Source organism: Culex quinquefasciatus, chromosome 1, assembly GCF_015732765.1.
Source record: "Culex quinquefasciatus strain JHB chromosome 1, VPISU_Cqui_1.0_pri_paternal, whole genome shotgun sequence".
NCBI lineage: Eukaryota > Metazoa > Arthropoda > Insecta > Diptera > Culicidae > Culex > Culex quinquefasciatus.
Genome location: NC_051861.1, coordinates 3,804,348 through 3,819,258, shown reverse-complemented (window position 1 = coordinate 3,819,258; position 14,911 = coordinate 3,804,348). Strand labels below are relative to the sequence as shown.

General features: G+C 26.8%; 3 protein-coding genes across 4 annotated transcripts in view; 2 read left to right on the top strand and 1 right to left on the bottom strand.

Moving 5' to 3' along the window:
• Positions 1 to 852: 852 nt before the first annotated feature.
• On the bottom strand, positions 853 to 5,209 carry LOC6032668 (mitochondrial arginine transporter BAC2). The gene is made up of 6 exons (XM_001843181.2): positions 5,107 to 5,209; positions 4,930 to 5,042; positions 4,310 to 4,416; positions 4,015 to 4,148; positions 3,591 to 3,949; positions 853 to 990 (listed from the first exon to the last, which is right to left on the bottom strand). Exons 1-6 carry the CDS (start codon positions 5,147 to 5,149, stop codon positions 853 to 855), a joined length of 894 nt encoding a protein of 297 aa, XP_001843233.2. The 5' UTR covers positions 5,150 to 5,209.
• Positions 5,210 to 10,397: 5,188 nt separating this feature from the next.
• LOC6032669 (mitochondrial arginine transporter BAC2) lies at positions 10,398 to 12,203 on the top strand. Its single transcript, XM_001843182.2, has 6 exons — positions 10,398 to 10,495; positions 10,555 to 10,667; positions 11,030 to 11,136; positions 11,298 to 11,431; positions 11,496 to 11,860; positions 12,041 to 12,203. The coding sequence occupies exons 1-6, from the start codon at positions 10,453 to 10,455 to the stop codon at positions 12,176 to 12,178; spliced, it is 900 nt and encodes a 299-aa protein (XP_001843234.1). The 5' UTR covers positions 10,398 to 10,452; the 3' UTR covers positions 12,179 to 12,203.
• Positions 12,204 to 12,467: 264 nt separating this feature from the next.
• LOC6032671 (kinesin-like protein Klp98A) overlaps positions 12,468 to 14,911 on the top strand; it is a 38,496-nt gene continuing 36,052 nt past the window's right edge. For both annotated transcript variants that reach the window (XM_038254852.1, XM_038254846.1), the window contains exon 1: positions 12,468 to 13,513. In XM_038254852.1, coding sequence (XP_038110780.1) covers positions 13,467 to 13,513 — 47 coding nt within the window. In that variant the 5' untranslated portion in view covers positions 12,468 to 13,466. The remainder of the gene's footprint in view (positions 13,514 to 14,911) is intronic.

The following is a 14,911-nucleotide window of genomic DNA, read 5'->3' as shown; positions in this document are numbered from 1 at the left end:
GTGAGAAAGAGAGAGAGAGAGCGAACAAGAGAGCGCGCGAGTCGTGATGTCACTTGATCAGACTTCGGTACACAGAAAGAGAGGCAAGACAGAGCGATGGGATGCGAAAGCGCGCGCAAGGGTGTTAGTGTAGTTGTAGTAGTAACCAGCAGAAACAATTCAGACACGAGCAAACGAGGTGGTTTATTGAAAGAGAGCGAGAGAGCAAGAGAGAGAAGAGGGAAGGCGTTCTTTTTCGCGGTAAATATGAGAAAAAAAAGTTTGTGGCAGGAAATGATGAAAGAAGAATGGAATGAAAGCAGCAAACACACACACACACGCAAGCAAGCAAGCAAGTAAATAATAAATTATTATTCTTTTGTATTATGTAATTAAAGAAAGCTGAGAGAAACCACACACTCACAGAGACAGAGAGAACAAGAAAAAAAAAGAAACAAAACAAACAAACACGTAGAAAGGCGGAATGAAAGAAATGAAAACAAGACGACAAGAGGAAAACAAAAATACACACACAGAGAAACAAAGAAAAAAGAGAGGAGAACAAACGCAGAAGAAACAACCGTGCGAACAGAGGTGAATAGTAAACACTTGAAAGAAAACCAGAAGAAAAAAATCAGAAAATACTAAAAAAAAAAAAACAAAATAATAATGAAAAGTAAAATGTTAGTAAAACTAAAGTGTTTAAAAAGTAATGAAATAATATTATGTATAATTATTAAAAACAAAAAAACTATATAAGGAATAAAATTATATGAAACAAATGAGAAAAATAACACGAGCGCTCAGATTCTGACTGTTCTAAAACAATTCGAAAGTCCTCTTTTTCTTTTCTTAAGCATAACAATATTTATTTTACGTTCTATCAATTGTAAAGTACTGGTGACACTTCCCCAGGCACCACTCGTAGCCCAGGAAGGTGGCCGAGTTGACCGGTGCCGCTCGAGCGATGATCATGATGCTGCCCCGGAACAGTGACCGCCAGCCGTACCGCTGTTGAGAATTAAGGAAATGAAAAGAAATTTATTTTTAAAAAATCAACATTATTCTTTTAAATCTAATCTAATCTCTAATCTAACACAATCGATAAAAGAATGCTGGAAAGTCTTGTGATTAGATTACGCTACAAACACCTTTCTCTTCATTATCCAAAATTGTAGTACATCCGAGATCACTCGAAAATGTGTTACAAAAATTAAAGTGGCCAGCTCTACTGCGTTGTGTTTACCGTAGAGAAGATTTTGAGAATGGATCACATTTCACAGAATTTAAAGGGGAGGAATGATGCATGGACATACCGTATCAAACGCTTCGTCAAAATCATTCTTTAAAAAAATAATAAATATTTTACGTCTTTTCCAATTTGTGTTCCCAAAAAGAAAAAGAAAAATGTTAAGCCGTTTAATAAAAAATGTGTCAAAAATAGTTAAAAATCGACAATCGTACAAGTTTTTTCAATGAAAAAAAAATTTCAACTAATTTTTTCTTGCCCTGATTGTTGGTGGACAAAAACTTTTAATAGAACTAGCGTTGGTATTATCAAGTTTTCTTTTTTATTTTTTAGATTTTGATTTCCATTTGAAAAAATTAAGTTTTTTTTTACATTTCAAAAGATTGATAAAAATGCTGCATCTCATGTAAGGCGAAATTTTTCGAGAAGACAATCCTATAATCATTAGGATGTAACAAAATTGACTTTTTGGCGGGCATTCAGGGGTTTGTTCCGGTGGGCATACTGAGCCTAAATCCCAAATATGAGCTTGATTGGACGTAACAGGAGCTGGCGCTCCGCCCTTCAATTTTAAATGGGATTTAACCCGCAAAAAAATATTTTTTCAAAAATGTCACTTTTTGAGGCATTTTGGCCACCAATGCGTTTACCAAAAACATCACTGGCGTGTAGGCCAGATCCTTGCGCATCTTTTGGTATATATAACATTGAAGTTTGGAGCATCCTGGAGCTCAGTACAGACCTTCAAAGTTTGGCATTTTTTCGACAAATCGGTCCCAGCAAAATTAAATGGCGTCTCGGGCGTCGCGAGGTGCGACGCATATCTTTTTTGCCAGGACCGATTTTTGGAAAAAATGCCAAACTTTGAAGGTCTGTACCGAGCTCCAGGATGCTCCAAACTTCAATGTTATATATACCAAAAGATGCGCAAGGATCTGGCCTACACGCCAGTGATGTTTTTGGTAAACGCATTGGTGGCCAAAATGCCTCAAAAAGTGACATTTTTGAAAAAATATTTTTTTACGGGTTAAATCCCATTTAAAATTAAAGGGCGGAGCGCCAGCTCCTGTTACGTCCAATCAAGCTCATATTTGGGATTTAAGCTCAGTATGCCCACCGGAACAAACCCCTGAATGCCCGCCAAAAAGTCATTTTTGTTACACTCTAATAATCATATTTTTAAATTTATTGAATTTATTTTGTAATCATATCAATATTTTTTCATGGTTTTCAAAAAAAATATCTTTTGTTTGAGTAACATTCTCATATGCTGCCATCTTAAATAAAAGAAAATGGAATAACTTCAGATCATTTTTGGAGTCATATAGGTAAAAATATTAAATTTTCGTCAAAACCATTCTTTAGAAATAATAATAAATATTTTACGTGTTTTACAAATTGTCAAAATTTGTATTTTTTTAGTGTTCAAATCAGTAATTTTAGAATTCCTAACTTTTTGAATATTTTAGTTTCTAAATTTCTAATTTTTCTATGCTTTTTCAGAAAATTAAATGATCATTTGTATAGTCTTTTCATCTGTTTCACTTCATTCAGAGCAAAAAAAAAACAAAAATCATTCTTTTGATTTTCGGCATTTTAACATTTGATATTGTTTTATTTTTAATTTTTGTATTTTTATTTTTTAAATGTCTGAAATTTTTAATTTATTTTTTTTTTACTTAATTCTGAGCAAATAACAAAAACCTTAAAATTTGCAGCATTTCAAGTTTTTGCTTGCGTTTTAATATTCGGCCTTTTGGGGCGATTCAGTATTATCAATATTATTCCAAATTAATTAGACATTTAAACACACGGCTTTTTAAGAAACATCTTTTCGTGGTCATTTTCTTGACCTTTTCTTGGGCGTTTTTTATATAGAGTTTTGCGTTCTTTACGAGCTGCGTACTAGCCTTTAAAAATATTTATAGACGTTTTGAAAAATATTTTTAGAAATTAATAGGGTACTAATGGGTAATAATTTAAATCGTAAAATTAAGATAAAAAAATTGAAATCTAAAATGTAGGATATTTTTCTTCTTTTTTGGTCTTTAAAAATATATCCAACAAATTTCGTAAATCAGAAAATACGGATTATTGAAAAAAGAAGAAATAATTAAAACAAGTTTTTTTTTAAATATAACTTTGCTGTAGACAAAAAAATGATCGGAAAAACTCTTCCAAAAATATAGATTATCGAATATTTACAAAACATTTTTAAATTGTAGGCAAAATCACTTTTTGGTCATAGAAAAGTCCTCCACAAAGTTATGTTCAAATCAAAAATATAAAAATTAAAATTTTCTTGAAAACAGCCGATTTCGTGGAGACTTGCTCCCCAGCAAATTACCGGAAACGAACTTACCCTCACCAACATCCGAAAGCAGTGCATCATGCTCTTGTGCACCGTGGGGTCCGTTTCCGACTGCATGACCGTCTTGACCACGTCAAAGGGCACAATAAACATCCACGAAACCACTCCCGCCAACGCTCCGGCCGTCGCAACCAACGATGCCTCGTACGGGCTCCCGATGGTTCCGGCCTTCTGGTCCTGCCGTATATGGTGCAACCGTTTCTCAATCGCAATCATGTACTCGTACACGAGCATGTAAACGCCGTACGGGAGCACGTCCCGCCACATCATGGGGGTTATTCCGCGGTACAAGCCCCAGATGCCCTCGCGGACGATTATGTCCCGCAGGCAGAGCCACGGATGACCGACGTCTGGAAGAAAGTAGGGCGATTAGGTTAGGTTTGGGAATTTCGAGCAAGTCATGCAAAGTTCTTACACTGCAACGTTTGTAGCCTCACTTTTACAATCTCGACGGGACAGCCAAACATGACCTGTGTCGCACCGGCCACCGATCCGGCAAACATGACGTGCGCTCGCCACTCCCGCTCACGCATGCTCCTCGATTTGCACCTGAAACAGTGAGACATTCGAATTGATTTGGATTCTTAAAGGATTGTGGTTGCAACAAAAATCACCAATGAAACACAATTTCGGCGTGACGACACGATGAGAACGGATGTTGCGCGACCAATTTAAACTCGTGCGAAACAAACAACTCAGCATTGACTTACAATCCTTGCAGGTTTCTCAAGTGCTGGCCATAGACGGCGAAGACGACGGAATTGAGGGCACCGCTTGTTATTAGTGGAAAGAACATCCCTCGGTAGAAGCCTCTTATCTGAAATGATGCAAACGAAACATGTTGCGCGACATTTGATAACTTTGTACACAAAAACGAGCAGTTCCGAACTATTTTTGTCACTAGACGACACTGTAACAAATACCCGGTCGCCTTTCACATCGTTGCTTCGCAACGCAACAAGCGCCATGTGACATTATTTGCGTCACACTTCTCGTTCGAGTGTATACACTTGGCGCCCGGTGGTTTGACACTTTGTCGTTTGAAACTTTTTAGCGGTGTGTGTGAGAAGGTGTCAAACTAAAAATGAACCCCCCTCGTTTGACAACAAGCATTCTCAAACCATCGGGGTTTCAGTGTGTGGACTTTTTATCGCCTAGTGGCACTTCTAATAATAGCGCATCCCGCGCTAATTAAAGGCAGCTTCCGTGGCGTAAAAACAGCTGACAGGTTGATCCGTTGGTCTTGTTTGGTGCCTTCCTGGCCTCGTGTGGAAAAGTTGGAATTTTGAAATCACGTGACGTCGCGTCGCGGCATCCCGCACGCACTTACCCCGATGTGACACGTAACAATCTTGTACATGGAGGTTCGGATGCGGAGGTTGGAGAACTGCTGCCAAGTTTTGATCGTATCCAGCGGATGTCCGAGCAGTACGCCGCAGCCACCTGTTGGAGGGTTGTACCACTACTTTAGAATCGTCGCTACGACCTTAGACCGTAAGGCGCCTACCTCCGAAGCAGCCGGAAATGAAGTCACACGTTATCAATTGCATGGCGGTTGGGATCGCCCGAAGGTGTCGCGCGGGGGTATTGCGATCCGCTCACCAGGAAGATCTCAGAAGAACTGGGGCGTTTGAAAGAACGAACGAGATTCGGATGCACTTCGGGATGAGCGGAGATTGATGGCGTCACTTCGAGACAAGTGGTAGATTTGGCTAGGAGCCTATTTTGCCAGCGTCTACTCGTGGTCGTCGTCTTGTTTTGTATTTTGTGTGGGTTGTGCAGGGGCTTGTTTGTTTGTTTACAGTGCGACGGTAAACAAATACTGGGATTTGTTGTCTGATTGAACAGATTAGTTGAAACTTTGATCAACAGATAAGTGGGCCCTAAGAATAAGTTTAGCTGATGCTACCGCACACCATAGCGCATATTTCTTCTCAAAAAATAAAAATGATTTATAAATTGATTTTGATATTTGTTTTATAACTAAATTATGAAATTATCAAATAATTAAATTATAATATGATTAAATGATGATTATTAAATTATTGAATTATTAAATTATTAAATAATTAAATTATTAAATTTTTAAATTTTTAAATTTTTAAATTTTTAAATTTTTAAATTTTTAAATTATTAAATTATTAAATTATTAAATTATTAAATTATTAAATTATTAAATTATTAAATTATTAAATTATTAAATTATTAAATTATTAAATTATTAAATTATTAAATTATTAAATTATTAAATTATTAAATTATTAAATTATTAAATTATTAAATTATTAAATTATTAAATTATTAAATTATTAAATTATTAAATTATTAAATTATTAAATTATTAAATTATTAAATTATTAAATTATTAAATTATTAAATTATTAAATTATTAAATTATTAAATTATTAAATTATTAAATTATTAAATTATTAAATTATTAAATTATTAAATTATTAAATTATTAAATTATTAAATTATTAAATTATTAAATTATTAAATTATTAAATTATTAAATTATTAAATTATTAAATTATTAAATTATTAAATTATTAAATTATTAAATTATTAAATTATTAAATTATTAAATTATTAAATTATTAAATTATTAAATTATTAAATTATTATTAAATTATTAAATTATTAAATTATTAAATTATTAAATTATTAAATTATTAAATTATTAAATTATTAAATTATTAAATTATTAAATTATTAAATTATTAAATTATTAAATTATTAAATTATTAAATTATTAAATTATTAAATTATTAAATTATTAAATTATTAAATTATTAAATTATTAAATTATTAAATTATTAAATTATTAAATTATTAAATTATTAAATTATTAAATTATTAAATTATTAAATTATTAAATTATTAAATTATTAAATTATTAAATTATTAAATTATTAAATTATTAAATTATTAAATTATTAAATTATTAAATTATTAAATTATTAAATTATTAAATTATTAAATTATTAAATTATTAAATTATTAAATTATTAAATTATTAAATTATTAAATTATTAAATTATTAAATTATTAAATTATTAAATTATTAAATTATTAAATTATTAAATTATTAAATTATTAAATTATTAAATTATTAAATTATTAAATTATTAAATTATTAAATTATTAAATTATTAAATTAAATTATTAAATTATTAAATTATTAAATATTAAATTATTAAATTATTAAATTATTAAATTATTAAATTATTAAATTATTTAATTATTAAATTATTAAATTATTAAATTATTAAATTATTAAATTATTAAATTATTAAATTATTAAATTATTAAATTATTAAATTATTAAATTATTAAATTATTAAATTATTAAATTATTAAATTATTAAATTATTAAATTATTCAATTATTCAATTATTCAATTATTCAATTATTCAATTATTAAATTATTAAATTATTAAATTATTAAATTATTAAATTATTAAATTATTAAATTATTAAATTATTAAATTATTAAATTATTAAATTATTAAATTATTAAATTATTAAATTATTAAATTATTAAATTATTAAATTATTAAATTATTAAATTATTAAATTATTAAATTATTAAATTATTAAATTATTAAATTATTAAATTATTAAATTATTAAATTATTAAATTATTAAATTATTAAATTATTAAATTATTAAATTATTAAATTATTAAATTATTAAATTATTAAATTATTAAATTATTAAATTATTAAATTATTAAATTATTAAATTATTAAATTATTAAATTATTAAATTATTAAATTATTAAATTATTAAATTATTAAATTATTAAATTATTAAATTATTAAATTATTAAATTATTAAATTATTAAATTATTAAATTATTAAATCATTAAATTATTAAATTATTAAATTATTAAATTATTAAATTATTAAATTATTAAATTATTAAATTATTAAATTATTAAATTATTAATATTTAATATTTTTAAATTATTAAATTATTAAATTATTAAATTATTAAATTATTAAATTATTAAATTATTAAATTATTAAATTATTAAATTATTAAATTATTAAATTATTAAATTATTAAATTATTAAATTATTAAATTATTAAATTACTAAATTATTAAATTATTAAATTATTAAATTATTAAATTATTAAATTATTAAATTATTAAATTATTAAATTATTAAATTATTAAATTATTAAATTATTAAATTATTAAATTATTAAATTATTAAATTATTAAATTATTAAATTATTAAATTATTAAATTATTAAATTATTAAATTATTAAATTATTAAATTATTAAATTATTAAATTATTAAATTATTAAATTATTAAATTATTAAATTATTAAATTATTAAATTATTAAATTATTAAATTATTAAATTATTAAATTATTAAATTATTAAATTATTAAATTATTAAATTATTAAATTACTAAATTATTAAATTATTAAATTATTAAATTATTAAATTATTAAATTATTAAATTATTAAATTATTAAATTATTAAATTATTAAATTATTAAATTATTAAATTATTAAATTATTAAATTATTAAATTATTAAATTATTAAATTATTAAATTATTAAATTATTAAATTATTAAATTATTAAATTATTAAATTATTAAATTATTAAATTATTAAATTATTAAATTATTAAATTATTAAATTATTAAATTATTAAATTATTAAATTATTAAATTATTAAATTATTAAATTATTAAATTATTAAATTATTAAATTATTAAATTATTAAATTATTAAATTATTAAATTATTAAATTATTAAATTATTAAATTATTAAATTATTAAATTATTAAATTATTAAATTATTAAATTATTAAATTATTAAATTATTAAATTATTAAATTATTAAATTATTAAATTATTAAATTATTAAATTATTAAATTATTAAATTATTAAATTATTAAATTATTAAATTATTAAATTATTAAATTATTAAATTATTAAATTATTAAATTATTAAATTATTAAATTATTAAATTATTAAATTATTAAATTATTAAATTATTAAATTATTAAATTATTAAATTATAAATTATTAAATTATTAAATTATTAAATTATTAAATTATTAAATTATTAAATTATTAAATTATTAAATTATTAAATTATTAAATTATTAAATTATTAAATTATTAAATTATTAAATTATTAAATTATTAAATTATTAAATTATTAAATTATTAAATTATTAAATTATTAAATTATTAAATTATTAAATTATTAAATTATTAAATTATTAAATTATTAAATTATTAAATTATTAAATTATTAAATTATTAAATTATTAAATTATTAAATTATTAAATTATTAAATTATTAAATTATTAAATTATTAAATTATTAAATTATTAAATTATTAAATTATTAAATTATTAAATTATTAAATTATTAAATTATTAAATTATTAAATTATTAAATTATTAAATTATTAAATTATTAAATTATTAAATTATTAAATTATTAAATTATTAAATTATTAAATTATTAAATTATTAAATTATTAAATTATTAAATTATTAAATTATTAAATTATTAAATTATTAAATTATTAAATTATTAAATTATTAAATTATTAAATTATTAAATTATTAAATTATTAAATTATTAAATTATTAAATTATTAAATTATTAAATTATTAAATTATTAAATTATTAAATTATTAAATTATTAAATTATTAAATTATTAAATTATTAAATTATTAAATTATTAAATTATTAAATTATTAAATTATTAAATTATTAAATTATTAAATTATTAAATTATTAAATTATTAAATTATTAATTTATTAAATTATTAAATTATTAAATTATTAAATTATTAAATTATTAAATTATAAAATTATTTAATTATTAAATTATTAAATTATTAAATTATAAAATTATTTAATTATTAAATTATTAAATTATTAAATTATTAAATTATTAAATTATTAAATTATTAAATTATTAAATTATTAAATTATTAAATTATTAAATAATTAAATTATTAAATTATTCAATAATTAAATTATTAAATTATTAAATTATTAAATTATTAAATTATTAAATTATTAAATTATTAAATTATTAAATTATTAAATTATTAAATTATTAAATTATTAAATTATTAAATTATTAAATTATTAAATTATTAAATTATTAAATTATTAAATTATTAAATTATTAAATTATTAAATTATTAAATTATTAAATTATTAAATTATTAAATTATTAAATTATTAAATTATTAAATTATTAAATTATTAAATTATTAAATTATTAAATTATTAAATTATTAAATTATTAAATTATTAAATTATTAAATTATTAAATTATTAAATTATTAAATTATTAAATTATTAAATTATTAAATTATTAAATTATTAAATTATTAAATTATTAAATTATTAAATTATTAAATTATTAAATTATTAAATTATTAAATTATTAAATTATTAAATTATTAAATTATTAAATTATTAAATTATTAAATTATTAAATTATTAAATTATTAAATTATTCAATAATTAAATTATAAACTTCACGATTTGTTGACCGTCGCACTGTAAACAAACTAACCAACCGCTCTACACACAACACGTTACTTCTGCACTTGATCTTGGATCACGATTTAATCTGCAAAACATGCAGCACCCACACAAGATAAACAACCGCGACCACGAGGCGACGCTGGCAAAAATGGCGCCTTGCCAAAAAGCGTCTCGCAAAACGTCACCGAATCTGCTCTTCCCGCGGCTGTATCCGATTCTCGCGCCAGTTCTTCGGTGATCTTCCTGGTGAGCGGATCGCAGAAACCCGTGCGACACCTTCGGGTGATCCCAACCCGCCATGAAACTGATTACGTGTGACTTCATTTCCGGCTGCTTCGGAGGTAGGCGCCTTAAGGTCTAAGGTCAAAATTTTGACAGCTAAATTGTGTGTCTCAAACAGGTGGCTGCGGCGTTCTGCTAGGACATCCACTAGATACAATCAAAACTTGGCAACAGTTCTCGAACAACCGAATCAGTACATCGATGTACAACATCATCACGCGTCACAACGGGGTAAGTGCGTGACGCCGCGACTGTCTGAAGCGCCACTCGGAGCCAGACGAGACAGCGGATTAGTCTGTCAGCTGTTTTTCCACGCCTTAAATTAGCACGGGATGCGCTATTATTAGAAATGCATTTAAGTGATAAATAGTCGGTACACCCAAACGAGAAGTGTGACGCGAAAAATGTCGCGTTGTGCTTGTTGCGTAGCGTTGCAACATTTTGATAGTAGACTTTGCATTTTCTAGTGTTAATTATTAACAGTGTTACAGTGTGACACATATTGCTCTTAATACCTCGTTTGGGTGTACTTAAATAATGGTGAAGTGACAAGTTTGAATGTCACGCAACATGTTTCGCTTGTACAATTTCAGCTAAAAGGCTTCTATCGGGGCATGTTCTTTCCACTCCTAACCAACGGTGCCCTCAATTCCGTTGTCTTTGCCGTCTACGGCCAACACATGAGAACCCTTCAGGAATCGTAAGTCAATATTGATATTGTTTGTTTTACACGCGTTCAAATTGGCCGTGCAACATCCGTGACCATCGTTGCATCACGCCGAAATTGTGTTTCATTGGTGATTTATATTGCTGCAACATCCTGTTGGAATCCGTATCAATTCGAATTTCTTACTGTTATAGGTGTAAAACGAAGAGTTTACGTGAGCGTGAGTGGCGAATGCACGTCATGATTGCCGGATCGGTGGCCGGTGCGACACAGGTCATGCTCGGCTGTCCCGTCGAGGTGGTCAAAGTGAGGATACAAACGTTGCAGTGTAAGAACTTTGCGTGACTTGCTCGAAATTCCCACAACTGACCTCAAATCAATTCGCGTTCCAGTCGTCGGTCATCCGTGGCACTGCCTGCGGGAAATAATCTTCCAGGAGGGCATCTGGGGCCTGTATCGCGGAATAACGCCCATGATGTGGCGGGACGTGCTGCCGTACGGGGTTTACATGCTCGTGTACGAGTACATGCTCGGGATCGAAGACCGACTGCACCGGATGAAGCTGGACCGGCAGGCCGGTGCCAGTGGCGTCGGCAGCACGTACGAAGCGTCGGTGATTGCGACGGCCGGAGCGACGGCGGGGGTGATTTCGTGGCTGTTTATTGTCCCCTTCGACGTGGTCAAGACGGTCATGCAGACGGAAACGGATCCCACGGTGCACAAGAGCATGATGCACTGCTTTCGGGGGTTGGTTGAGGTTAGTTTTTAATTTATTTATTTTTAAGTTAACCACGAAGATACACTCATCTAAAATCAGAAAAGAGGAAAAGCAATTTAATAAAAAAAAAATGTAGAATTTTTGACATGAATCAATCAGAAAACTCACACAAAATTTACTTTGATTGTTTTAGTTGCTTAAAAATTCTTTTGTTCACAGCGGCACGGCTGGCGGTCACTGTTCCGCGGCAGCAGCATGGTCATAGCCCGAGCGGCACCGGTCAACTCGGCCACCTTCCTGGGCTACGAGTGGTGTCTGGGCAAGTGTCACCAATACTTTACAATTGATAGTACGTGATAATAAATACAGTCAGGCTTGAAAAGATTGTTTTTTTTTATCATTTTTTTATATTTCCAAAACAAAAACAAAAGAAAGTCGTTTCATTACTCAATCTAATCGAAGGTTAACGTGAAACATTTCCCTGAAACATTTCTCACGGCTGAAACAAACCCGTCAACATTTCACATCTGACAGCTGCCAGCGCCGTTCTCAAACCCCTCCCTTCCTTTTAATGCATTCCACCCACCGGCACCTCCCTCCCCTTGTTCAAACACGCGACTCTACGCGCTCTCTCCGCTCATTTTACGCCGAGAATTCGTACGGTACGGTCGTGTTTTTCGATTTTACACCAGGGGGGTTCGTGCAACAACAACAAATACCACCACTCAGTACTGTCAAGGCAGAAGAAGGCGCAGTGTGAAGGATTTCTCGCTTCGTGCTTGTATTGCCGAGTTTATTATCTTCCATACAAAGAAGCAAAGCTTTTATTAGAAGTGGGATCAGTGCTGTGTGATTGTTTTGTTCTGATCTAGTACGTGTGCGGTGGGGTGCCCGTCAGTGTTTGTTTTGATTAACCCGCACGTTCGACGACTTTGAGGAGGGCGAAAACCTTGCCTACTTGATTGGCAGTGAAAACGAGCAGTCAAAAGTTCTGGAATTTGCTATTTTGCACGATAAAAAAAGCAAAGGGAAATCCCACCTTCTCTGCGTGTCTGTGTGTGTGTGCGCGACCGTGAGTGTGAGTGAATTGGTTCGATATGGAGTGAAATCGGTGTGCAATCGTCGTCGTCTCAACAACCAGCTGTCATTCGACAATAAGCAAAAGTGACGAAAATAGAGCCTGAAGAAAATACCGTACCGCCACCACCAATGCAAAGCGTGCGTGTGCGTTTGTGCAGTTCAGTAAAAGTGTGCAAAAATAATCGTAATTGTGTGTGCATCTTTGGAGAAAGAGAGCGAATGCGGAGGTGCAAGGAAGAGTGCAAAAATAAATGCTAATTGCTGTTACTTGTGCTGAATACGACATCGTCCAACGACGTCTACGAAATAAAGAAGTGCAATCCAAGTAGGAGGTTGAATCTCGAAAACAACGAAATAAAAAAGTTCAAACCTTAAAAAAGGGGAAATCGCAGCATGCTTCGATGCGATGGGACCTGACTGCGATTGACCAAGGACGGGCTACATTTGGAGCTGGTGGCGGCCAACTAGATAACTGGATAACTAGAGCGCACTAGGCTTTGGCGACATTCCATCGAAGGAGGCTGTGTACCATTGAGAGGAAAAAGCACACACGCACGCAGAAGAGATGGCTTCGCTCAAGGTTGCGGTTCGGGTGCGTCCCTTCAACCAGAGGTGAGTGTATAGAGCTAGGTTATTTTTAGGCCTTTTTTCTGGGAATATTATGCAACTATGGGTTCTGTTTTGAGAGACAAAATTCAGGAAAAGCTGCTTGATTAACTATACTAGTTCATTCGTCATGTACAATCAGAAAATAATACAAAAAAAAAAACAAATAAAAATCAAATATATACAAAAAACTAAAATACAAAAATATATTTAAAAAAATGCTAAAATACAAAAAATTCAAAAATGTAAAAATACTTAAAGTGGTAAAATACAAAAATACAAAAATACAAAAATACAAAAATACAAAAATACAAAAATACAAAAATACTTAAATACTTAAATACTTAAATACTTAAATACTTAAATACTTAAATACTGAAATACTGAAATACTGAAATACTGAAATACTGAAATACTGAAATACTGAAATACTTAAATACTTAAATACTTAAATACTTAAATACTTAAAAACTTAAATACTTAAATACTTAAATACTCAAATACTTAAATACTTAAATACTTAAATACTCAAATACTTAAATACTTAAATACTTAAATACTTAAATACTTAAATACTTAAATACTTAAATACTAAAATACTTAAATACTTAAATACTTAAATACTTAAATACTTAAATACTTAAATACTTAAATACTAAAATACTAAAATACTTAAATACTTAAATACTTAAATACTTAAATACTTAAATACTTAAATACTTAAATACTTAAATACTTAAATACTTAAATACTTAAATACTTAAATACTTAAAAACTTAAATACAAAAATAAAAAAAATACTTAAAAACTTAAATACTCAAATACTTAAATACTGAAATACTTAAATACTTAAATACTTAAATACTTAAATACCTAAATACTTAAATATTGAAATACTGAAATACTGAAATACTGAAATACTTAAATACTTAAATACTGAAATACTGAAATACTGAAATACTGAAATACTTAAATACTGAAATACTTAAATACTGAAATACTTAAATACTTAAAAACTTAAATACAAAAATAAAAAAAATACTTAAAAACTTAAATACTCAAATACTTAAATACTGAAATACTTAAATACTTAAATACTTAAATACTTAAATACTTAAATACCTAAATACTTAAATATTGAAATACTGAAATACTGAAATACTGAAATACTTAAATACTTAAATACTGAAATACTGAAATACTGAAATACTGAAATACTGAAATACTTAAATACTTAAATACTGAAATACTGAAATACTGAAATACTGAAATACTGAAATACTTAAATACTGAAATACTTAAATACTGAAATACTTAAATACTTAAATACTAAAATACTTAAATACTGAAATACTGAAATACTGAAATACTTAAATACTTAAATACTGAAATACTGAAATACTG